Genomic DNA, 27,258 nt, shown 5'->3' with positions numbered 1-27,258 from the left:
AAATGTAATAAGGTCATCCCAATGTTATCTAGGGGGAGAAATAGGCCTTGCGGTAGTGAAAAATAATGTACGGGCTTTTCACTACCAGGACATGCAAAACGTGTCCTGCTTTTTAAATACAATGTTCCCTGCACTCTGGGGTTGTCCAGGGACTTTCTTAGGGCTGACATATGTATAAAACAGAAAGTTTGGGCCTGGCAAATGGTTTATTGTGCCAGATCGACATGACAGTGTAAACTGCACACACAGGCTCTGTCTTGGCAGGCCTGAGACATGGTTAAAGGGGTACTTGAGTGGTTGGCACAATTAGTGCTGCATGCCCACTAGTAGCTTTTAATTTACAAATCCCTGGGTACAGCGAGTACCACTTTTCTATGGACTTATAATTAAATTAAATATGCCAATTGGGGATGAAACATTATATCATGCTTAGGGGACCGAGCACTGGTAAAGTGTGCAGAGTCCTAATACCAGCACAAACAAGGTCAGAAAAAGTGGAGGAGGAATTCAAAAGGTTGGGGAAGACCACCCTAAGGCTGTCAGGTGTAACAATATGTAAAACCGTAGAATCTTAAAAACAAGTTTATTTTTATTTGCATCACTGTGTTTTTCCTGTCTGTTAATGGGAAAATAGCCCCATTAGTCTATGCACTGCTCTTTCAGTGTAAATTGAAAGGTCTTTTACCCAGCACTCAAAATTAGAAGTACAAATGGCGACTGAAAATTTGAATGCTTAATGAACTAACAGTGCTTCTTTTCTTACTGATCCCACTTTACTGGATACCAACAAATAGGACTTATGTATTTCCCTTTTGCAGGAGTCTGGCACAATTTTATTCTTGGACTGGCAGGTCTCCTGGTTCTGTTTCCACTGCCAGCTCTTCTCTTCCCATTTTACTACACTGGAGTTGGGGCACTTGTCACAGAGGTTATAGAGGTAAAATACATTTTTTTGTCTGTTCTGCATCACTAAATCGTGTTCACTTATGTTAAGATCTATCTACTGAAGCTGAGTCTTGGAGACACATTAGGACTTGGAGAAACTTATATTGGGGACAAGGAGGCATTCTTATTGTGAAAGAGATGGAATGGAACAGAGAGAGGTTGACACTGGACAGAGTGGGACACCGGCGTTGGGAGACATGAAATGACTGCACTGCAGAAGAGGATTCTATGTCAGGACCGGAGGCTTCAGATTATGCATTATTCTCTCTTCGCTTTATTCAACATTCCAAACACAGCAGCCAGAAAGATAAACAATTTCTCATCAACAAAGAAAAAACTACAACTCCCTACAACCAGGGAGACAAGTTAGTCCATAGTCCTTCCACCATTTCCAGCACTTGCAGTATTTAGTCCCATGTTTGTCTTTCCTCTTCCTCTTTCTTCGCTTCTTCGACAGCCAGATAAGTTCTCTATTGTTCTTTTCTCTGCCTGGGGCCCTGTTTTAGAATTGGAGGTGTTGTGTGTCTTTATTTATTGCCTGGCCCAGTGGTTCTTGTGTGGCATTGTTTATTTTTGCCTTTTCAGATTACTTCGCCGCGGGAGCGTTTATTCCGCTCCTCAGGTGGCTGGCCCCCTGCTTGTGCGGTAACTGATTAGACCGCTAGAGGGACTCGGCCCTCTCGTTGCTCTCGCGGCGTCCCTCCTCACAGAGGAGTCGCGCGGCAAGAGTTGAGAGTGTGAGCCTGTCCCTGCCTGCCTCACCGGGACGCCCAATTCCATCGGGTTGTATTTCCTGCTATTTACACATATTTACGCCCCTACGAGGTCCGTAGTTGGGTTGCTGTTCACCCACTTGACTGCCGCGCTCAGCTGAGCGTTGTATATTGCACAAGTCCCGCTTCCTTCGTTTGCACGCGAACGCGCCTGCCATTTCTCACGCATCTCTCGGTACACGCACAGGGAGGCAGAAAGCCCTGTCAGTTTTGTGAGGGTCGCGCGCGATGGGGGTACGTGCTGCCCTTATTGTAATCCTTGGGGTTACCAGAAAGTTTGTGCAGCCTGCCAGCCTGCCTAATCTTGGTTAGGTTTTATTCCTCTCTTTAATTTCTGTGCCCAGCACATTTTAGTGTGATCCAAAGTTTGTGGTTTTTGGGCATTACATTAAGTGGTGTCATTTGTCAGATTATGGAGGGTCACTCTGAGTATTATGAAGAAGAGGTGCAGGGTTATTTGCCCTGGGATGATGAGTTCTTTGAGGCGGTGGACACCTCAATTTATAGGGTTATAAATGAGGTCGTGGGTCCAATGGAGCAGCGCCTCTCGGAGAAAATTGTCCAGGAATGTGCAAAACTTGCGGCGGCGCGTGCGGATCCCTCTGCGGATTCTGGCCAACAGCCTGGGGAGAACCCTCTACCTACTAAAAAACAGCGCCCTGAAGGGGTGGACGTGGAGGCTTTTGCACGCCTTAAGTCCGCTTTTATAGCCTCGGGGGCACCCTCTGCCTTTTCGCCTTCCCCGGCAGACGCCCTGCAAGAGCCCCTGGAACCTCCTTCCCCCGCGACGGACGATGATGGCACACAGGGGGATACTGACGATGAGGCGGGATCTTCACGGCTTGGCTTCCGTCAGCTACTCCTTCAACCTCTGCCGTTACAGCACAGGAGGATTCTGACATGCTCAACCCCGATGAGATCATGCACCCTCGGTTGGTGGCCAGATTTGCGGCTAGTAGACTCCAGAAGCCCTTGGAGAAGGAGGCTCGAGGCTGTCTGCGTGCAGAGTGACCCAGACTTTGGAGAACAAGATTGCGTTCACTCCGGAGCTAGACCCTAAAATGGCCATATTCATGGCTAAGTTCACAAAGGATCCCAGGAAAGGTATTGACAGCTCCTGGCGATCCTGTCAAGATGAATTACTCAATGCCATCGGGCCAATTACTAAAATACTTGACATGGCTGAAGAGGCGAAGGGTTCGGGCCCCCCATTTCTCCCCAAGTCCTCTCTAATTGGGCCCAACGGGCTATTATTTTAATGGGCAACACTAATTGCGCTCTGTCCACCGAGCGTCGGCGCTCTCTTTTTATTAAATTAGATCCCAAACTAGGGGATCTGGCCTTCTCGGAGGCAGGAGCTGTTGCACATGGAGGCCTTTTTGGCGACCCCTTTATTAAAGAGCTGGGGAAATTCGTCGCAACTTTCACTTCACTGGACAAGGCCCAGTCCAGTATCAAAAAGGTCTTTAATCTCTTTAATCAGCAGGTTTTCCGTGGGGCCAGGCGAGGCGGGCAGCTCTCCCGGCCGCGGATTCCAACAAACCTCAGGCAGGGGACAAGGCTCTGGATGCGGACAATATAATACTTCCACAAACTACAATAATTTCTACCCAACGCGAGGACAAAGATTCCGGGGACGTGGAGGTTTCAAGACCAACTCTGATGGCAATTCCAACTGTAAGTGTACTACCAGCGGCTCAAGTGTGCGTTGGGGGTCGGCTAGCAGAATTTCGGGACGCTTGGTCAGACATAACTTCAGACGCATGGGTTCCCCAGACCATTCAGGACTTCCATATAGAGTTTCACGGGGACCCGCGACAAGAGACTCTTCCTCGACCGATCACTTTCAGCGCCCTAGATACTCAGTTGATCGACAAAGAGGTTTCCGAGCTGCTCCGCAAAGGGGCCATTTACCGATCAACGTTACACCCCCATGGGTTCCTCAGCAATATTTTCTTGGTAGAAACGGCCAACGGTGGCCGACGTCCTGTTATCATCCTCAGGGACTTCAACAGCTGGTTGGTGTATCATCATTTCAAAATGGAGGGGATCCAAATTCTCCCCGACATTCTCCTACCGGCCGACTGGATGGTCCGCCTAGACTTAAAAGATGCCTATCTGGTAGTGCCCATCCATCCACCGCATCGTCGGTTTTTGCAGCTCTGCTGGAAGGACTTGGTGTTCGAATTCACAGCCCTTCCGTTCGGTCTTTCTTCAGCACCATGGTGTTTCACCAAGGTGCTTCATCCGGCAGTGGAGTTCCTCCGCGCTCAGGGCATCAGCATGATCATTTACTTGGACGATTTGATGCTCAAGGCGCAGTGTCCTCGGACCCTTGCCTCCCAGCTCCAGCAGACAGTGTTTCTGTTGCAAGGTCTGGGGTTTGTGATCAACGAGGCCAAATCGGTCCTGCAGCCTTCTCAGACGATAACCTTTCTTGGCTTTGTGTTAGACTTGGTCCAAGCGAATCTAAGTCTCCCATCTCGGAAAATTCCGAAGATACGTCATGAGTTGCGCCAAACTATTTCAAAATCCCACATTTCTCTACGTCACAGGGCCCGTATGGTGGGCTTTCTTTCCTCTTCAATTCAGGCGATCTTTCCAGGACCCCACTCCAGCACCTCAAGGCCTTTCATCTGAGAAGGGGGAGATCTTCCGACCATATGGTTCCCCTCTCGGAGGAAGCCGGAGAGGAGATAAAGTGGTGGTTGTCCTACATGGAGGCCAGGAACGGGCGGGCGATTTTTGGCTCGATTCCGGACCTGGTCATAGAGTCCGACGCCTCCACTGGAGGAGTGTGGTCTGCAGACTAGCAGAATCTCCACATCAATTGTCTAGAACTCTTAGCGGGGTCCTTTGCAGTCCGATGTTGGACCAGAGACAGAGTGCAATCCTGTGTCCTTCTGAAGATGGACAACGTTTCCGCGGTCTGGTACATCAATCGTTTGGGAGGCTCCCGTTCACAGGCTCTGGCGAACTTGGCGAAGGATTTGTGGACTTTCTGTCTAGATCACCACATTTCGGTCACGGAGGAGTATCTTCCGAGTCAGACCAATCAGATCCCGGACTGGCATTCATGCAACTTGTACGATTCCCGTCTCTGGAAATTGGATCCCCAGATCTCTCAGTGGATCCAGTCTCTGTGGGGCCCCTTCTCAGTGGACCTCTTTGTCTCCCGCTTGGACAATCAGGTTCCCCGGTTCTTGAGTTGGAGACCGGATCCGATGGCAGTGGCCATGGATGCCTTTCTCCAGGATTGGACCACAGAAGTCGGGTGTGCGTTCCCTCCTTTTTCAATGATCACAAGAATGGCGGCTTAAATCCGTCGGCAAGGGGCGGAATTGATCATGGTAACACCTTGTTGGAGGTCTCAAGTTTGGTTTCCGATTCTTCTGGAACTTTCTTGGTATTTTCCAATCCTACTACCCCGGTATCCTCACCTGCTTCTGAACCCGGACAGGATATCACACCATCTGATCACGCAGGGACAGCTCCGTCTCATGACGTGGCAGCTTTCCGACAGCATTGGTCGCTGCCAGGCCTTTTGGAGTCAGCTGCGACCCTCTTATCAAAGGGCTGGGCAGACAGCACGACGAAACGTTATAGGTCCGCTTGGACAAGATGGCTTCGTTGGTGTGTTCGATGGGACTTGGATCCCGTGGACGCGGACGTTGTTCATGTCTTGAATTTTCTGAAGGACTGGCGTACTGCTCAATAAATGCGGTTTGTTCTACGATTTCTGCGGGCCATTCCCCACTCGATGGGAAACCAATTGGGGAGCATTATTTGGTCTGGAAACTCTTACGTGGTATCCGGTTGTCTTTACCTCCGGAGCCTCGGTATTCGACCCTTTGGGATGTTAATTTAGTTCTGAATCTTTTTTTATCTTGACAGCCTAATAAATACCTTTCTTTGAAGGAATTTTCTGCGAAATTGGCTATGCTGCTGTTTGATCTCCTGCAGGAGATTTTCGGATGTCCGTGCGTTGGATATTTCGGCGAGGACTTTTTCGCCTGAGGGAGTAGTTTTTACAATTGGGCGCCGTCTCATATTCGAACGGTGTCATACCCGGCTTTTCGGGATACTCCGAAGTTGTCTGTGGTGGATTGTCTCAAAACTTAAGAAGACTTGCCCTAGAATTTCGTCCTCCGGGCGAGCAACAACTTTTGATAGCACTCAGGAAACCACACAAGGCTGTGTCTTCTCCTACAATTGCCAGATGGGTGCGTTGGGTCATGCAAGAAGCGGGCATTGATACGAGACAGTTTGGTGCTCATTCCACTAGAGGAGACATGGCCTCTAAGGCGTTTGCGTTGGGAGCGCGCTAGAGAATTTGATGCGATCAGCAGATTGGTCTTCGGACTCTACGTTTAAAAGGTTTTATTTTGAACCGGTAGTGAATGTGGCTTGGTTGGTGGTAAGTAAGCTTTAAACTAGCATAATCTGAAGCCTCCGGTCCTGACATAGAATCGGAATTTGCCAAGCAATGTGACGGTAAGTTCCAATTCTATTAAGGACACGGAGGCGAGGATTATCCCACCCGGAGCACGATAGTGCCAACCCACCCGTAATGTGGTAAGTTATCACTTTTGGTGGTTTTTCTTAATGGTGGGTTAGGATTGTTAATTGATGCTTGGTTCTATACGGTCGTTTTTGTGACTTTTTACGGATTCTTTAAGTTCTTCATTTCCTGATCATATCTTGTCCTTCTAGGAAATGATGGGTCGAAACAGGACCAGTGATGATTGGGCGTGACTCGCACGAAGAAAGAGGAAGAGGAAAGACAAACATGGGGACTAAATACTGCAAGTGCTGGAAATGGTGGAAGGACTATGGACTAACTTGTCTCCCTGGTTGTAGGGAGTTGTAGTTTTTTCTTTGTTGATGAGAAATTGTTTATCTTTCTGGCTGCTGTGTTTGGAGTGTTGAATAAAGCGAAGAGAGAATAATGCATAATCCTCGCCTCCATATCCTTAATAGAATTGGAACTTACCGTCACACTGCTTGGCAAATTCCGAGTCTTTAAGACTGATACTAGTGCAGGGAACTAGGTATTGCTAGGAGGTTGGACGATAAGGAAAATGGCACCTGAGAAACACTTTCATTGGTGCAGGGAGATATTGACACAGGGAAAAGGGAGATACTAGGACAATGGGACAGGAATACACCTTTGTTGATTCTGGACTAGATAAAAGCAGACAGTAAGTACAGGGAGAAATGTGAGGTAGGGTGATATATACAGACACTTTGGGGTGCATACACAGGCACAGGAAAGCACGTACAGCAATAGTGGGACAGGAATTCCAGACACTAAAAGGTTGAACACTCAGATTTATGGACACTGAATAGTAGACACTGCTAATAGTGAACCATCAAATCTACAGGAACATACAGATATCTCCACTGGGACAAGAAGACAGACATAGGCGGTGGACACAGTGAAGCATTCATTGTGATACAGGAAGACACCGACACTTAATACTAGGACAGGGAGGCAAATTTCTACTGGGACAGGGAGATTCAGCCACTGAAACTCAAACAGAGACACTTATTAACACTTGGACAGAGCGACATTGTCACCAACACATGGAGAGAAGCTTGCTGGCATTATAACACTAGGAAACGGGTACTGGGACAGCCAGATGCCAGTACTAACTTTGTCGTGGGAAACAGACATTGGACAGCAAGACATATTTTCCTGTAATGGGACAGCTTGCTGGAAACCCCAAAACATCCATGTTCACATTGCTCAGTATACTATGCAAATACCAAGAAATACAAAAGCATATCACGGGGAAGGCACAGGAAGACATAAAGACACAGTGACTTGGGGAGACCGTGATACCTAAACCAAAGACACAGGGAGACGTACACTTCACCAATCAGAACAAACTGTATTCTGCAGGCATTCCCACCCAAAATTGAAAATCTCCAGACATAAAGCTCCCCGTGCTACATAGACATTGTAAGGGTGAGTTCAAAAGTGATCTTGGAATTGTTTGTTAAAAAGGGGCTTGTTTCAATTTTATAGATGCATACTATATTTTCATTGATCATTTTCTGATATGATTATATTGTTTTGTGAAGCTGTATATGTCCTAATGGGGAAAAAATGCTATGAATCATGAAGGCTTGTTGTATGGTCATCGTTTCAGGCAATGGTCTTCTTGTTATGTTTACTTCTTCATCCATTGTTTGTTTTATTCCTAATCTCTCTTCATTGCTGCATACAGTAGGTTCTCCATTGACACAGTTTTTAGCTTTATTTTTTCTAACAGGTTGCTCAAAGTTCAGTCAATCTAATCAAATGTATTTCGGTTTTGAATTATGAACTATGAAAAAGGAAACAAAACAGTTAAAACAACATGTTCGAGGCATGTGTGGCTGTAGATACACATGCTGTGAATTAGCCTTCCATCTAGCATTGGGCCCGAATGTATACAAGTTGTTTTTCTTTGAAATAGTCTTTGGAGTCATGAGGTACTGTGACTCCTCATCTTGGTGATGATGCGCATGGGCATAGACTCCATTGTTCCATCACCGAGCCCACCCTCTGCACAGACCACATCTGCCTCTGCGCCTACTAGAACCTCGGCACCTAAACCCTCGGAGCCGAAGCCCTCCACATCGACCTGAAAGTCCAACGGTGGCTCAGTTGTGCTGATTCTTCATTAGCTGCTGGAGGAGCTCAAATCCTGACAGAAACATCTAGTCATCCACCCCCAGACGGTCCGATCCTTGTCCGTCCTTCGGCCCTGTTGCTCCCCCCTCGATATGTCAGCTGTCCTTCAAAGAAGCCATGGACATTCCAATTCTGACAACAGAGTGCAAGAAAGTGAATAAAGCTACCATCCCCATGCACAATCATACCCTCACCCAATTCCTCAGCCGCAGTCTTTGCCCCTCCCACCTGCTTCTCTAAGAGACCCTTTTGACATCACACCTCCGGGATTTCCACACTCTTGACACCGGTGGGCATGGGGAGTTGATGACACATTCTACACTCCTCCTCAGGGTGACCCATAGGACTCCTACGATGTAGGCACACCAGGGGACACAGAACCTGCCCACCCCTCCCCTCGGATGATTCCACATTCTATCTGGAACTTATTGGTAGGGCTGCCTTTTGTCATAAGGTGGACATTCACACAGAGCCCCTAGAGGAGGACTTCTTCTTTGACACCCTCTCCTCCACTCATCACTCTACTCGGTACCTCCCCATGCTCAAGGACATGCTACGTCACACTCCTGACAAATTTCAAAGACCCCGTCCAAGCTAGATTCATAACACCTATGGGGATAAGAAATATAAAACCTCCCCTTGTGACCCCATTTATACTAGTGGTCGGCTCCCGCACGACTCTCCGGTGGTCGCTACTGCTTGTAAACGAGCCAACTCCCAGGCCGAGGGGATGCCCCGCCATCAGAAAAAAAAGACGTGCATAGATGTGTGAGGGAAAAGAGTGGCACTGCCACCCAATGGCGTATAGCTAACTCTATGGATCTTCTAGCAAGATATGATTGTGCCCATTGGGACAAAACATTAATAATGTAACGGATTGCACAAATATAGTGGTAACTAATCCGCTAATGGGAAGGCATCACCAAGGTACGCCTTCAACTTTTTGAATGATGACAAAAATATTTAAGAGTAGGCAGTGGTTCCATGGACCACCGCTACACCTAAAAAAATTAAAGTTTTAAGTACATTTTTTTAAGTATGTCTCTTTTTACTTTAAGGAAAGCAATGCATTGTGTGATGTCTACAGATCATTGTGGTTCGCAATTTACGACTTATCTCATTAATATTCATGATATAGGTCAAATTGTGACAAACTATGATTCTGTATTTTGTAAACCGACCTATTAGTACACAAACTGGTTTGCAAAATACCATACTCGTCGTAAAAATACTGGTCTCAAATTGTGACTTGTATTTTGTGACTAGTTCATAGTACTTCTGGCCTTTAGCCTGTATGCTAGTACCTGTGAAGGAGGGCCCTTGTCTGTGCGCATTTGTATGTGCTCAGTGTCTTTATGTACTCATATGATGACGTGTTCCTCCCTGTGCTAAGAGTCCCCTATATATTGGCTAAAAAAACCTGCCTTTAAAAAATAGCTGAGAAACTTCTAGGCGAAGCTCAAATTGGCGTCGGTGATGTTTACCTCAAACATTGCTGCGTCTATCATTTAACCACAAAGTTCCAGACTCGTATTAATTGCATCAACAAAGGCAGCTGTACTCTGTTAAGTAGGAGGCCATGCCTAGTTTACAGTAAATAGTACCCGCTGGCCGTCTTTTAAATTCACACCACACAGCTGCGAAGGTGGCCCCTATAGTAATCGGTAATGCATGGTTTTGGTTTTTGCACTGCTAGCTCCATTACGGAAATAACTGTTGGAAAATCGGGCTCCATAACATTTTTTTTGATGTTATGGTTTGTATCGAAACTCCTCCGTCGGTTTTATTGCACGTTACTCATTTGGAAATTAAATTAGGTGCCCCACAATGGGGTTTGATCGCTACAGCCATGTATCGACAAAATACACATTCCAAAAAAATCAACATGTTCTGCTTTTCGATGCCTATGCTTTTTAGCAAATGACAACTATCTAGTAGTCTTCGGACGAGGTGGAGAATGTTGTTTTTTCTACATCGTTAATATTTTCTCTCTGCGTTTGATATGTAACTGAAAACATTCTTTAGCTATAATGTAAGCAGAGGTTAAAGAAACCGTAGAAGTTGAGGGGATATCCCACTCAATATGACTAAAATCAGCCTTGTTCAAGGCGTTCTCTCTGGGAGTCCGTTTTGGATAGAAATTAGAAATTCTGAGTTTCACAGTCTGGACTGGTGAGGAGGGGGGGGCATGTGGCCTGCCCTGAACCTCCATTCCTCAGGTCAAGCACGAAAGCCACCATGAATTCAAAGACAAGCTGACTTCATTTGAGACATGTTTCTTGATGCACATTTAAAATAACTAAAGTTTAAGTAAAAAAACCAAAAAAAACTTGTCTGCTTAAGGGCACGATTATCCATGAAGCATTGCATACTAAAGGAGGCCACATGCATTGCACTTTACCAAGAAAGTGAAAGCCGCTTGAAATGTGTGACAGATTTTAGTCACAATAACATGTTTGTGTGAAGGGTTGACTAAAGCTCATCACTTACATCTGTCCTATTTAGCACCATTATCCCTCCACTTTCAACTATTGTAAAAGACGTTGGGTTAAGATTAGGCACCTGGGCGGATAAACACAAACTCTGCAGAGGCTTGCTAAACCAACAGAAGGGATTCAGCATATATTAGAAGGAGGCCTGGAAGCTAACCCACACTGGATTAACAGTAACTGCTTGAGTGGTAATGCCTCTAAAACAGGTGTTTTAGTGCCACAACTCCCCCTGGCCATACCATCTGGCACTTGTATGGCTTCTGTTCCAGCAAATAGAACAAAGAGCCTTGGGTTCTGGCTGGAGGAGAGACTTTAAATTCTAAACCCAGATCAACTCCGTGGTTTCAACCTGCTATTTTCAAATGAGGACCCTTAAGAAAAACAAATATTTTCTTGTTATTCCTGCACACTTAAGAGACTGTCGATTAATATGGCAGTTATTTCCAGACAGGACCACACCAGTGCTTGCCATCTTGATCAACCAACAGGCTGGATTCTCAAACTGTAACCTGCTCAAACCATGGTGGTGCGGCCTGTTTTCAAATTTAGAAAGTTTGACAGGCTGTCGGAGTTCAATCGGAAACTGCACTTGGCTATCGGTCTCTAAATGGGTCTTAAGTAAGGTGCTTTGTTTCTGCCATAAGTTCACTCCACTATTCTGCCAGAATCTGTTGACTAGGTGTGCTCCAAAGTGGCTGCCCGGTCTGCTGCTTTACCTCCTCTGACTGTCGCCCAGTTTTCAAAGGTAAAAGAGAAGGGGTGTGAGGGGGGGGGAGGTGGGAATGTCACTCTTTTGAGATTCTGGTGCCCTCACAACGGAACACTCTTCAAATCCTTCTGCATCTAGTGCCCACTTTTATGGTCTAAAGAAAGCTTTTGCATCCGGTCTTTTCTGATAAGTGTAGTTTCCCAGAAAAAGCTAGAGCGAAAATTTCTACTTTATGCATTTTACATTCAGGGCTGAATATTGTCGACATGCTAAGCATGTTAATTTGTGAGTGTGATGTTGCATTTGTGACACATACCACTGTGCATACATGTAACTGCACATGTGTAAGTACACCCCTGCTGTAATTGCATGCTTAGCTTCATCTGAAGCCTTCAGGATCACCCATGAACTAAAGCTGAAAGCCTTGTTCTCTGACAGTGATACACTTCTCATCAGTACCGGGTTTATCCGCTTAGAAACTATGAAAAGACGAGTGTGCTCCTAACTTGCGGATTATATGCTGCTCCTAGTAGCATGTAGTACCTCTTTAATTATAAAATAATCCGTTCAATTCTAATTGCATCACTTTGAACTTGATGTGTGTGCCATTGAATAAAATACAGTGTTATATTGAAAAGAAACACTATGAATTTTTCTCATGAACAGATGAGCTAAAAATAACCAACTCTCATCAACACACCTTAACGTAAACCCTTTTCCAACTGTAACACTAAACATTGAATCATAGTGGTGAACATTCTCCCCTTCCACCCCTACTCTCTAAACACTTAACCCTTAAACGCTAAACCTTTAATCCTTTACTCCCAAACACTTAATCCTAAACCCAAACCCTTATACCCAGACTCTCAACCTTGTACCCCAAATCCTTAACCCCAAACCCTTAACAGTATCCCATTAACTCCGAACTCCATAGCCTTACCCCTTATACCCTTATCATGTCACCATTAATCCATAAACCCTAAACCTTAACTCGGTACCCTAAGGCCAATAATCAAATCCTTAACCCTATCTCCTTAAGCCTTTACTCTATACTTACATCGCTTACCCCATTACCTTAAACCCTACAAGCTTAAATACTAATCTCAAACTTTTACCCCAAACCCTTACTCCTATACTCCTAACCCTATATCTTTAACCCCATCTTACTCCTTTTCTGCTAATTTTTAATTCCTATACTAGAAATCATTACTTTGTAACCCTGTACCCCAAACCCTGTACCCCAAACCCTTTACCCATTTCATAAACCCTTACAGCTTTGACACCATTTACCCCTAACACCTAGCCCTTACGCCCATACTCTGAGTAATTTAACCTTCTACCTGTATCTTTTAACTCCTAAACATTGATCCACTAACCTCTATACTTAAAACTTTTAACCATATGTCACGAGCCTTTACCCTTTGTTGGACTTGGCCCTTTTTGCAGGGTCATCCTTGAACTTTCTGCCTTCCTCCTAGTCATTTTTCTGACCTGGTGTTGGTGGTTTTAGGACTCTGGGCAATTTAACACTACTGTCCAGTGTAAAGTGCATATGCTCTTGCTCTCTGTGGTAAACATGGTAAGATTGGTATACCCCTGTTTGGCGTATTCAATTTACCTGTCAGTCCCTTGTAAAGTGGTATCTCAGGCCATACCCAGTACACGGCATGAGGAGCTGGGATTAGATGTACCCGTCTGAAAACCCAAGGCTGCTCCCTCAGAACTGATCCCCGTTTGACTTTCATTGCCCTTTTAACGCAGTGGAGATACTTTTTCCTTATCCGTCTACAGTCTATACATTCTCTCATTCTACTCAACGCGGAGTGTCCCTTGTGATTGACCCACTGTAGTTTTTATCGTACATCGGATACAATATGCAGCGAGAATTCTCGACCCACCACTATCATTTAATAGTCCAGGACCCTGTTGGGTCGGAATTATCACCGACGGAGCGACTCTCCCAACGATACTTCATTTTTTCTTAGCCCTGAGGAGTCGTGGGAAGACTGTCCCTTACGCGACAAAACACGTGTAGGCTGGTTCCCTTGAACATTCAAGATAACTTTTCCAACGACTGACCTCCAAGAAAACCAATGTTTTATTTTATTTTGTTTGATAAATAACAGGCTTTGTCTCCACTGTCACAAATGTCTACTTTGACATTACTGTTCAACAATTAGAGTGTGCATAGGTTTTGTCTTGTGGGATCTCAGATGCCCAGGGCCAGTATCTTAAATGCTAATGGTGGGCTTGCAGCGCTGCTTTCGCCACCCACCAAAGTAGCCTTTCAAAGCCTGTCTCAGGCCATTGCCATTGCGGGGCCTGTGCTCGCAGTGTTACTGCTGTTGTGACGTGACACCTAAAGTGTGTGCCACATCTGTGACCCCCCTTTTACTGCAAGCCAGTCACCCCTAAGGTAGGCCCTAGCTAGCCCTATGGGCATGGTGCGTTGTGGGTAAAAGGTTGGACATGTACCTTAAGCGCGTGACATGTCCTAGTAGTGACAAACAGCCATTTTGGTTTCTCACTGCTGTGAGGCTGCCCTCTCATAGGAATGCATTGGGGATTCCCTGATAAGTGTTTCAGTGGTAATTCCTGATATGGGAGGAGAGGCGTGGTCAAGTTTGGTATGTTTGGAGTAGTGCTAATAAATGCTGCGTAATGGTGTGCGCAGATCTTTGATCACTATTTTAGAAATGCCACTTTTAGAAATTGGCATCTCTTTGTGCTATGTGTCTGTCTGCCTGATGTGTATTGCATTTCTGGCTCTGGAGTGACAGGGGCTGGTGAGGTGCGTGGCTCCAGAGGGGCAGGGTGAGTCAGCTAGGCTAAATAGGAGATCTGCTTGAGTAGTGGGAGAGTAGTCCCCTGACCCTGAATAGGTCTTTGCCTGCCTGGGTAAATGCTGACTCCGCCCCCCTGTGATGTGTCTGATGACCGAGCCTCCACCTGACAAAGGGGAGTAGAAGCACTGTAAACAAAGTGCTCCAGTACCCCCCAGAACCAGTTGAGACTGGTTCCCCAAGCCCTCTACAAGGGCAAAACAAAGAGAAACCCTGTATAAATATTGGGTCTGTGACCCCATGTATGGTGTGCTTCCTTGTTCTGTTTTTTTGTGCAGGAACTGCTGGGCCCCAGGAGACAGCGCCACAAGAGTTCGCCCCTCTGCTTGTGGGCCCTGTGAACTTGCCTGCCTGGGCCCAGCTCTGCCCTGTGGGACTATGGATACAGAAAAGGGGGGGGGGGGTGGTGATGAACAGAGTGTCTGAATTAAGCAGACCACTCTTACCCAGTCCAAAGATCAGGGCTTGATCCATCACCGTTATTTATCTCACTGCCCCATCCCAGCTCAGAACCTGGCTATATGCAAATTAGTCTGTCCCTGGCCCAGTGCATCATGGGAACAGGGCAGACCAAACTACCAAGCCAATTCTTCACCAGAAAGGAGACAAGCTACCAGGGACCGGTTTCTGGCATTTCAGCCTCTTCGGCCCGGCTTGCTTGAATCCTGATGGAGCAGTGAGAAAGGGACTCATGTCTGAGTATACCCTGCCACACCTATAGTGGCCAAAATCGATACAGAAAAGGGGGTGGTGATGAACAGAGTTTCTGAATTAAGCAGACCACTCTTACCCAGTCCAAAGATCAGGGCTTGATCCATCACCGTTATTTATCTCACTGCCCCATCCCAGCTCAGAACCTGGCTATATGCAAATTAGTCTGTCCCTGGCCCAGTGCATCATGGGAACAGGGCAGACCAAACTACCAAGCCAATTCTTCACCAGAAAGGAGACAAGCTACCAGGGACCGGTTTCTGGCATTTCAGCCTCTTCGGCCCGGCTTGCTTGAATCCTGATGGAGCAGTGAGAAAGGGACTCATGTCTGAGTATACCCTGCCACACCTATAGTGGCCAAAATCGATACAGAAAAGGGGGTGGTGATGAACAGAGTGTCTGAATTAAGCAGACCACTCTTACCCAGTCCAAAGATCAGGGCTTGATCCATCACCGTTATTTATCTCACTGCCCCATCCCAGCTCAGAACCTGGCTATATGCAAATTAGTCTGTCCCTGGCCCAGTGCATCATGGGAACAGGGCAGACCAAACTACCAAGCCAATTCTTCACCAGAAAGGAGACAAGCTACCAGGGACCGGTTTCTGGCATTTCAGCCTCTTCGGCCCGGCTTGCTTGAATCCTGATGGAGCAGTGAGAAAGGGACTCATGTCTGAGTATACCCTGCCACACCTATAGTGGCCAAAATCGATACAGAAAAGGGGGTGGTGATGAACAGAGTGTCTGAATTAAGCAGACCACTCTTACCCAGTCCAAAGATCAGGGCTTGATCCATCACCGTTATTTATCTCACTGCCCCATCCCAGCTCAGAACCTGGCTATATGCAAATTAGTCTGTCCCTGGCCCAGTGCATCATGGGAACAGGGCAGACCAAACTACCAAGCCAATTCTTCACCAGAAAGGAGACAAGCTACCAGGGACCGGTTTCTGGCATTTCAGCCTCTTCGGCCCGGCTTGCTTGAATCCTGATGGAGCAGTGAGAAAGGGACTCATGTCTGAGTATACCCTGCCACACCTATAGTGGCCAAAATCGATACAGAAAAGGGGGTGGTGATGAACAGAGTGTCTGAATTAAGCAGACCACTCTTACCCAGTCCAAAGATCAGGGCTTGATCCATCACCGTTATTTATCTCACTGCCCCATCCCAGCTCAGAACCTGGCTATATGCAAATTAGTCTGTCCCTGGCCCAGTGCATCATGGGAACAGGGCAGACCAAACTACCAAGCCAATTCTTCACCAGGAAGGAGACAAGCTACCAGGGACCGGTTTCTGGCATTTCAGCCTCTTCGGCCCGGCTTGCTTGAATCCTGATGGAGCAGTGAGAAAGGGACTCATGTCTGAGTATACCCTGCCACACCTATAGTGGCCAAAATCGATACAGAAAAGGGGGTGGTGATGAACAGAGTGTCTGAATTAAGCAGACCACTCTTACCCAGTCCAAAGATCAGGGCTTGATCCATCACCGTTATTTATCTCACTTGCCCATCCCAGCTCAGAACCTGGCTATATGCAAATTAGTCTGTCCCTGGCCCAGTGCATCATGGGAACAGGGCAGACCAAACTACCAAGCCAATTCCCCATGTATGGTGTGCTTCCTTGTTCTGTTTTTTTGTGCAGGAACTGCTGGGCCCCAGGAGACAGCGCCACAAGAGTTCGCCCCTCTGCTTGTGGGCCCTGTGAACTTGCCTGCCTGGGCCCAGCTCTGCCCTGTGGGACTATGGGGCAAGAAGAGAGGACTGCTCCTTTGGTTTGGCACCCCTTTGTGCCCAGCTTTGCCCCTCTGAAGCTCTTGGAATCCAGCACTTCGGGAAGCGCTACATCTTTACTGCTGGAGCCCCAGGGAGGGGGACTCCAACCTTACCAGGACGGGAGGGGTGTTTTGAGCTCTAACGCACTGAACCACGCACTATCCCAAGGGAACCCCAGCGTGGGGATTCCCCCACTCTGCCAAGAACAGAGTGGAAACCCACCCCCATGTCTTCGCGTTGACGAGGCCGCCGCACCACGAGTAGCGTCCCGGAAGTCAGGCAAGCTGTTTGGTTGTGGGCGGGGTGGACGTAGCCTCCAGAAGTCAGGCGACATGCCCCTGGTGAGGGGTGGGGCTCCAGTGTGCCAGAGGAGAGCCCCACTTATCCGCAGAGATCAAGAGTGAGGTCAGAGAAGCCGGATCGGGTCACCTACACCGAAGCGAGGCCGCCCGCATCAACGCTGTTCCTCTAAAGGAGGGGGGAGTAACTCACATGGGCTTGTGGAGAGGAGTGAGTCCCACAGGCAGCATCATCACGGCCAGCGGCCCTGGGATCGAAGAGAGCCGGGTGAGTGGGGCTGCAATTGAGCAATATAGTGCCTTGAGTGGCATTGGAAGGGCCCCAATGAAAGGGGCTTACCAGTCACAGTTGGTGCCAATGCTTTCTTTTTCTTTCCCAGCTGCACCGCGAGAGTATGGGCAGCTGCAATGAGGGGGCATTGTTTTTAGAGTCCTGGAGTGGGCTCTAGAGGCACTGCGGTTCCAAGGCTAATTTCCACAGCTGCCCCGCCGGACAGCGGGCAGCTGTAATATTGGGGGCATTGTTTTTGGTCTCTAGAGAGACCCGGATGGATGACACCTTTGCCCTCATTTCTGTTGCTGGCCTGTTGGACCTGCACCACGCTGCTGCGTCAGCTAAGAGCCCGGACTTTTGGACAGAGGGCATTCGGGCCCCAAGGAAGGCCAGTTGGCGTGGGGTCATTTTGTGTCCTGGTGTTGCATAAGGCCCCCAGATGATGTGCCCACCTCTCTAGTGTTACTGGGATGCACTGCTGGGTATTAGGATGCATGCCTAATGTGATGCCTAATGCAAATGTCATGCTATGATGTTTATGCCCAATGTGATGCCGACATAATGCGTTTATGTTGCTTGTGATATTGCTGAGTACATTATTTTGCCAGTAGTTACTGGTTGTGTTATTACCTGTTCTAGATGGTTCTGACAGTGGCCCGATTGGCCCTGTCATGTATATAATCCCCTGTGAAATATTGCCTGGTGGCACGGTGTACATTTGTGATTATGATTCTAATGTGTTTGTGATAATACAAAGGCTATTTTTATATAACCTTGTGTGGAGTTTCTTTTGTGGTGTGCCTAGTGTGTTGCTGCAGTGTGTGTGTTGCGCAAACGCTTTACACATTTCCTCTGGGATAAGCCTAACTGCTCGTGCCAAGCTACCAAGGGGGTGAGCAGGTGTTATCTTCAGCGTGTAACTCCCTTGCCCAGACTAGAGTGGTGGTTTCTGCCTGGCTAAGGCGCATGCCCCAGCCAACCAGAAATCCCATTTCTAACACCATTTTACTGTAAACCCTATTATTTTAACCTCTATACCGAAATCCTCCTTACCCTTAATACCTTTACTCTTAATCAATTCATACTATTATTATTCATGAAAACGGCTTACTGACGGAGACCTGGCTGAACCCCTCCTCAGCACCCGACATCGCCATAGCCATCCCGAAAGGCTACAAGATCACCCGCAGGGACCGCACGAACGGAGTAGGAGGAGGTATCGCCATCATCCACAGGAGCACTCTCAGAGTCTCGACCAACACCAACGACACCCTCAGCACCGCCGAACACCTGCACTTCCAGATCCACACCGACCCCAACACCACCCTCAGAGGAACCCTTGTCTACAGGCCCCCCGTAACCCGACCACAGTTCAGCGACTCCATCGCCGACTTTGTCAGCACCCACGCCCTCGCCTCCACAGACTACATCCTCCTCGGGGACTTGAATTTCCACCTCCAGAACAACAACACCAACTCCAACACCCTGATCGACAACCTAGCCAACCTCGGTCTCAGACAACTTGTCACAACACCCACCCACTCCGCCGGCCACACACTTGAACACATCTTCTCCGCAAGCCCCCACATCACCTTCAGCCACACCACCGAACTCCACTGGACCGACCATCGCTGCATCCACTTCACCTTCCGGAAACCCACCATGCACCACCGCACCCAACAGATGCCTCGCCGCTGCTGGAGCAAAGTCACAGAAGACCAGCTAACCACCACCCTCGCTCAGGCCCACCCGTCAACCCCACCGACCCCGACACCGCCGCCCGCATCCTCAGACAGTGGATCGACGTCTGTGCCAACACCCTCGCCCGTTCAAGAAACCCCCCAACAGCCACACCAGCAAGAATGCCAGCTGGTTCACTGAAGACCTCCTGACCTCCAAGCAAACCTGTCGAAAGCTAGAGAAGAACTGGCTCCGTGAACGAACACCAGACAGCTACGCAACCCACAAGAATGCCACCCGCAGACTCCATCACCTCATCAGATCCGCCAAAAGGGCCTCCTTAAAAGACGACCTAGACAACAACGCACACGACAGCAAAGAGCTCTTCCACATCGTGAAGGAACTCTCCAACCCCAGCTCCAACACCAGCGACATTCCACCTTCACAGGACCTGTGCGACTCGCTGGCCACCTTCTTCCACCGTAAGATCGCAGACATCGGCGACAGGTTCAACACCCCAACAACTACTGAGGCCTCCGCCCCCACGACCACCATCCGCACCACCCGCCTGCTCTCCTGGACCAACATTAACGACGACGACACCATCAAGCTCATGAACACCATCCACTCCGGATCCCCGTCAGAACCATGCTCACACCACATCTTCAACAAAGCCAGCACCACCCTTGCACCCCATATCCGGAAAGCCATCAACATCTCCTTCAAGACATCAACCTTCCCGGAGAGCTGGAAGCACGCCGAGATCAACGCCTAACTCAAGAAACCCAAGGCGGACCCCAAGGACCTCAAGAACTTCCGGCCCATCTCCCTGCTCCCGTTCCCGGCGAAGGTCATCGAGAAGACCGTCAACAAACAACTGACCAGCTACCTCGAGGAGAACAGTATATAATAGGGAGGTCCCAGTATTATAACATCAAAATTGTCAGACAAACACATAAATCACAATAGAATTCAATTGCAAAATGCAAACAAAACTTTTTTGTTTCAGTGTTATTTAATCACACTGAAACTGGTCGTCTTTTCTTCAGGCAAATATTTAAGGGCAAACATTTTTAACATAGTTTGAACATGACAGTGCCCCAAGTGAGAAGAAGGGTAGGGGGAGGCTGTGATTCAGGTGGGGTAGTGAGGTAAAGTTAAAATGGACACGAAAAAAATCACAGACAGTTCTGGCATATATTCCTCATATGCCTGTACAACAGGTGGTCAAGTACACATTCATCACAGTATAAAATATCTTTACAGTTTTGCCATGTAGCAAGAGGTTTCACAGTAAGGGAAGTACTGTTGAAAGGACTGGCAATTATCAAGTGTCGACGTTTCGACCCCAAATGTTGTGTAGGTTTTTTCAGGCCTTACTCGAGGGGTCTTCCTCAGGACAGTGGGGTAGGGTGAAGGGGGACTGTGAGTGAAAAAGAAGGGGACTCTCACTAATCAATGGTGGAGAATCAAGAGGCTTCGTAGCTCACAATCGAATGTCGGCAATAGTGAGAAGACACTCAAGGTGGCAATGAAAGGCAATCCAGGCAAATCAAGGATCCATCGTTCAGGAGACGGCAAAACCCTGTATCTTTAATCATAAACAAGTTATGGGTCCCGAATCAATCAAGGGAGAATGAAGAATCAATCGCTGAAGTAGCCGAAGCATATCGGGACCGGGATCGAAAAGTTTTGTTTGCATTTTGCTTTTTGCAATTGAATTCTATTGTGATTTGTTTGTTTGTCTGACACTTCTGATGTTAAAATACTGGGACCACCCTATTATATACTGTCTAGCACCCAGGTCCCAGTGATTCCGGGTTTACCCTTTTGCATAGACCTCAAGGAGGACAGCATCCTAGACCCGTCCCAGTCCGGGTTCCGCAGCAACCACAGCACCAAGACTGCCCTCATTGCCACCACCGATGACATCAGGACCATGCTAGACAACGGAGAAACCGCGGCCCCGATCCTCCTGGACCTTTCAGCCGCCTTCGACACGTCTGTCACCGCACACTACCCACACGCCTCCACGATGCCGGGATCCAAGAGAATAAAAAACACCACTGGGTGTGGGCTCCCAACAGTAAGGCCAAGCCACTGACCAACTAGAAAACTGAACAATTGCCAATACTGTTTTTCTCAGTTCTTCTCATTTGACCATGGCACATTAGAATTAAACGCAATGTGGGTACAAGACTTACAATTCAGTCTAAATCAATCACTTTTTATTATTACTTTTTAGTACATTTGTTGGTTACATTTCACCAATTTCGCATTTTAAACTCCTACAATCAACATACAAAAAAACTTTTTACAAAAAAAAACATCAGACTATACATATTCATACTCATCTAACATGCACAGTTGATTAACAATTCACATTCAGCTCATTCACTCTCACACACAACCACCACACTTTATTTACATTTTAATATACAATGATACATATAATCCTAGCCATAGACAACAATTTTTCAATCTCAACAATTTTGAGTAATTTTTTTTTATTCTGGGGGTCTTATGGCGCAAAACTAAGACCCCCAGAGTGAGAGTGAATGAGCTGAATGTGAACTGTTGATCAACTGTGTATGTTAGATGAGTATGAGTATGTATAGTCTAATTTTTTTTATTGTAAAAAGTATTTTCGTATGTGGATTGTAGGAGTTTAACCACTTGCACGCTAGCGGTTTTCCCGCTGTGTGCTGGAATTTCATAATCACCATGTTGAGTGACGAGTTTACCTTGTCATCCGCACAGGGTAGGTAATGCTGATGACGAGCTGAGCTCGTCATCAGCATGGAAGGGGTTAAAATGTGAAATTGGTGAAATTTAACCAACAAATGTAATAAAAAGTGATTGATTCAGACTGAATTATAAGTCTTGTACCCACATTGCGTTTAATTCTAATGTGCCATGGTCAAATGAGAAGAACTGAGGGATCCAAGAGAAGGCCATGGACTGGACCACCTCCTTCCTCTCTGGCAGAACACAGAGCGTCTGCCTCCCCCCCCCCTCCTTCCGCTCCGAAGCCACCGAGATCATCTGCGGCGTACCCCAAGGCTCATCCCTCAGCCCAACGCTGTTCAACATCTACATGGCACCACTCGCCCCGTCGCCCAATTGCATGACCGCCACATTATCTCTTACGCCGATGACACCCAGCTGATCCTCTCCCTCACCAAGGACCCCCACACTGCCAAAACCAACCTCCACGAAGGAAGGAAGGCTGTTGCCAAATGGATGAGGAACAGCCGACTGAAGCTGAACTCGGACAAGGCGGAGGTCCTCATCCTTGGATCCACCCCGTCGGCCTGGGACGACTCCTGGTACCGACCGCACTGGGAAACGCTCCTACACCCACCGACCACGCACGCAACCTAGGGGTCATCTTCGACTCCACCCTCTCCATGACGTAGCAAGTCAACCTCCTGCTTCAACACCCTCCACATGCTTCGCAGAATCTACAAGTGGATCCCCACCGAAACGAAAATAACTGTCACCCAGGCCCTCTTCAACAGCAGACTGGACTACGGAAACACAGTCTACGCAGGAGCCTTGGCCAAACTCCTGAAACTGCTTCAACGCATCCAGAATGCCTCAGCACTCCTGATCCTCGACACCCCTCGCTGCAGCCGCAGCCACATCACACCCCACCAGAGAGAACTGCACTGGCTCCCGTCAACAAGAGGATAACCTTCAAGCTCCTCACCCACGCACACAAGGCTCTCCACAATACCAGACCACCATACCTCAACAAACGACTCAGCTTCTACACCCCCAACGGCCAGCTCTGTTCCACCGACCGCGCCCTCGCCACAGTCCCCCGCATCCGAAGAGCGACCTTTGGTGGCAGATCGTTCTCCCACCTCACCGCCAAGACATGGAACACCCTCCCCACCCACCTACAGCAGACCCAAGACCTACTGACCTTCAGAAGACGCCTCAAGACCTGGCTTTTCGAGCAGTAGCAGCATCCCCCACCCTCCAGTGCCTTGAGACCCTCACGGGTAAGCAGTGCGCTTTACAAATGCCATGATTGATTGATATGTATATATTTTGGATACAAACACATCGGGAAGTGTTTCTTTTTGGAACTAACAATTAATAAGTGTTATTTATTCAAGTGTTATACCAGGTTGCCTAAGACATTCTTACAACTTTGGGTGACCTGAAGTAGTCCAAATGGTCGCTTTTGAAGGAGTGTCTTGGCAACTGCCAGTACTGGAAGGGGCGATGGGTGGTGCAAGCAGCAGTGGCCTCCTAAGAAAAACCTTAGGCTCTGGAATTGCATGTCTTTTTATTTTTTGTTTTGTTTACAACTAAGCACTGTTCAATAGTCTTTGATCTAGAGAAGTGGTTCTTAACCTATGATCTGCGAACTCCTGAGGGTCCACAACGCCTATTCAGGGGAGTCTGCTAATGTTTAGAAAATTAAATAAATATTAAGATAAATAAAGTGTATATAAGAAAAATAAGCAGAATTGGTTTTTAAAAAAAAGATATGTCAGTGTGAAGGAGTTTGAATCTGGAGGATAAAACTAAATTGTCATCCTTAGCTTGATTTGTTGGAGCAGCACCAGTACAGCAAACAAAATGTAGAATTGACAATGGGTGGCCTTCATTGCAGCACCTGCAAGAGAACATGCATTGGGAGCAAAAAGGACAGTGATTTGCTAGAGTTTAGCATATCTCCATTTTTAAGCATAATGTTTATTGTTTTGTACGTTAACAACAATAAGTGTGACAAGGGCATCGACTCCTATACACCCTTTCCCTCAGTCGTTCCGTAGTTATAGGCATAAGGGTAGTAGGCAATTGTCCCCACCAACGTTTGTGGGATTGTTCCAGTAACATGTTTGAAAAGAAAGCATAGTGCAGGGGTGGTTGCAGTCACTGGGGTAAGTGTGTACCTGCTGGTCCAAGCAGTAATGCGCAAAGCAAACAATATTTCAACAAAGTACTAAAAGCACAATAAATTTAAAGATCTCTGAAACCAGATGTGTTCTGCTGGAGGGTTGCCTAAATTACTAATGATTGTCTCATCATGGGTAGTAAGATATGTAAAGATGCCGGACGGAGGGCGGGAGAAGGTTTCAGGAAATCAGGAGGATAGTTCTGTTGTGGGTGAGTCGGGGACTAATCACGACCAAAGAGGGAATCATGGATCGTCCTTGCTAACCTCCCCGCTCTCTTGAGGGGGGGTAGAGGATCCTACCCATGCCAAGAATTAGGGGAAAGTCCTGAACTATGTTGCCCCAAATCTGTGTGTACTCAGCTGTTCTTCAGATGCACCTCTCTCTGTAGGGATATCTTGAGCTTTAAGAATTGTAAAACAAATTTAGAAAAGCTCCAACCTTCTTATTAAAATTACAGCTTTGATTTTTCTATATCTGATTGTGAATTAAATTAAATATTTCAGAATTTGTTTTTGTTTGTATACTAGTTTCTGTATTTTTGTTTATTGTTTTGAGGTTCAAATCATAGACATTGCTTAGACTGGGGGTCCTAGCCTTCCCATAATGACTCACTGGGAATCCCGTCTTCCAGTAATGATTCCGTGGAGGTCCACCAAACTCAAAATGTTAAGAACCACTGATGTAGAGCAAGAGAGAAAAAATATACAAAAGGAGGAAGAGAAAGACGGAAAAGCAGTGATAATGGTAGAAAGTGGGGGTGAAAAAACCTACAACAGTGAGATAAAGAGGCAGAGCATGTCTGGCGGTAGATTAAAGATTGATGGGGGGAAAGCAAGACTACGGAATTTTGGTATTTGGCACCCGGACCTCCGATAATGCCAGCTGCTGACTTCTGAACAAAACCTTGGGCCCAGCACTCATTCTTTTACAAATTAAGCACTGACCTTATCCGTCCTTACTGCTGGCATAGTTGTTCACTGGCACTCACTCAAGTTGTCAAGCTCGTCCCTATGGCTCAAGTGACATTGTAAACATTGGGTAGTTCGAATCATTATCTTATTTTTACTTTCTTTTTTTATTCCCATTATCTTGACTTGCAGTTTGAAACTCGCTGCTTTGTTTGACAAGGAGCACCTTGGCGTCAGCATATTAAAAGAATGGTTTGGTTCTTCTGGTTTCTCAAAAACCTTTTATGAGGACAGCTCCCAGTCTGGAATTAAAAGTACCTGTGGAATTGTCCCATTAACTGGGTGTGCAAAATGGCGCTTATGCGCCTAGGTTCCCTCTTTGTGTTTAATACAAAGATCAATTCATTAAAATAGCACAGACTTATCAGCAAACAGGGAAAACGTATTTTTTGTACTGGCAAACGAACATGAAGAATTTATGTGGCACTAAAAGTGTTATAAATTCATTGGTTTCTCTTGCACTATTTTTTGTATTATTATTGAAGATTGTACAGTATTACTAGAGTGTATGAAGCTTTGAGAAATTCGTACTTGGCTTGTTTATTATAATATTTGAGCCTAATGTAAAGCCGCCATTAGAGACGCAAAAGCAGGATGTTTTGTAAGGTTCTGGCAAATGCATACTTTCTGTCAAACCTCAGCCATCCCGTGTGGACCACTACATGAAAATGTACCACTCCGTGTCGTTTTACGGCGCCTACTTCTTGCCCGATACTCATGTTAGCACTTGAAATGGTACCCCTGCTTCCGTCTCCACCACGTCAGTGATTATGTAAACGATCTCATATCGTCCTGCTTTACACACATGTTCTGCTCCCACACAATGTGCTGTAAACCAAGGGTATCCAGTTAAAGCAAGCATTTTCAATGCAATGTGTCTCGCATTTGTAGAAGTTAGAGCTATTGGCGTTGTAAATTAAAATGTCTTACCTATGTGTTTTGGTTTGAAGTGGAATGGATGGATGTATGCGTGCATGTAGAGTGGAGTGGAATTATGTGGGTTAGATTGGAATTGTTAGTTGTGGAATTGTGTGGGTTGGATATGTGTAGTGGAAGTATGTGGCATGGTGTGCAGTGGAATTTTGTTGATAGTAATTATGTGGTATTGAGTGTACTGGAATTATGTGGAGTGGGATTGTATGTCATGGAATGTAATTGTGTTGAATGGTATTTTGTGTAGTGGAATGTAGTGGAGTTTAATTATATGGTGTGCTGTTGAATTTTGTGGCATGTGGAATTATGTGGTGTGGACTGGATGTATGTGGTGTGTTGTGTGATTGTGTTGTTGAGTTGAATTATGTGGTTTGTTGTTGAATGATGCGGTGTGGAATGGAAATGTGTAGAGTTGAATTGTGTCGTACTGAAGTGTGCGGCGTTGAGTGAAATTATGCTGGTTGGAATTATGTGCTTGGCCAAAACGATCCTCTGGCATTAGAAGTTGCAGCTTTCATAGCAGAGGCAGTGCGCTGCAGCCATGGCAAGGAGGAACTGCTGCTGGCATCCACTCCAGCTGCTGCAGACCTCAAAAGCGCACCCACGTGACTCCGGAAGACACACCTCTTTAAAAACACTGCATTCCAGTGCAGTAACAGTCAACTTCTGATTCAGCCACCCCTCCTACCAAACCGTGACTGTATCTTTAACACAGTATATAGCTCTGCTGCCTTTTGCCTAGGTTGTTGCACTATACAGATACAACATATAGACTTACAAACATAAATACATACATACATGCTTTTGTTTTTGTTGCTGTTGTGTAGCATTTGTCTTATTGGTGGTGGTGTGCCTCTGTGGTACTGTGGTTGTGCAGATTGGCATGTGAATTTCAATGGATTAATTAGGAACCATAGACATTTCTTTGGGTTTCACAAGCATACGCACACACACACCTTTAAAGGCTGGAACTGGTATGAAATATTCCAACGCCGTATACCCAGGCTTTAGATATTCCTATGATTAACTTTTAACTTGGAACACCTGAACACTAATGTTTTTGGTCAGAGTTTTCACGTTTGAAGCTGGTAAAGTATTTTTGGAAAGGTTTCAGGGAACACTTAAAAAATAATAAACAACACCTTTGAGGTGCCAGTTTTCCATATTTACTATTACAAAAGTGGGTTGTTTGTGTTGAAAACAAAGGAACTGAGCGAAGGTAAACATCACTGAAGTGAATTTGCCTGCAGACCTGTGTC

General features: G+C 46.7%; 1 protein-coding gene across 1 annotated transcript in view; it reads left to right on the top strand.

Annotated features, from left to right (window-relative positions):
• MBTPS2 (membrane bound transcription factor peptidase, site 2) overlaps nt 1-27,258 on the top strand; it is a 387,799-nt gene that overhangs the window by 164,328 nt on the left and 196,213 nt on the right. The window contains exon 6 of the mRNA XM_078657847.1: nt 819-937. Within this exon, the coding sequence (XP_078513973.1) occupies nt 819-937 (119 nt within the window). The remainder of the gene's footprint in view (nt 1-818; nt 938-27,258) is intronic.

Source organism: Lissotriton helveticus, chromosome 8, assembly GCF_964261635.1.
Source record: "Lissotriton helveticus chromosome 8, aLisHel1.1, whole genome shotgun sequence".
NCBI lineage: Eukaryota > Metazoa > Chordata > Amphibia > Caudata > Salamandridae > Lissotriton > Lissotriton helveticus.
This window is presented reverse-complemented; position numbering and strand designations above follow the sequence as displayed.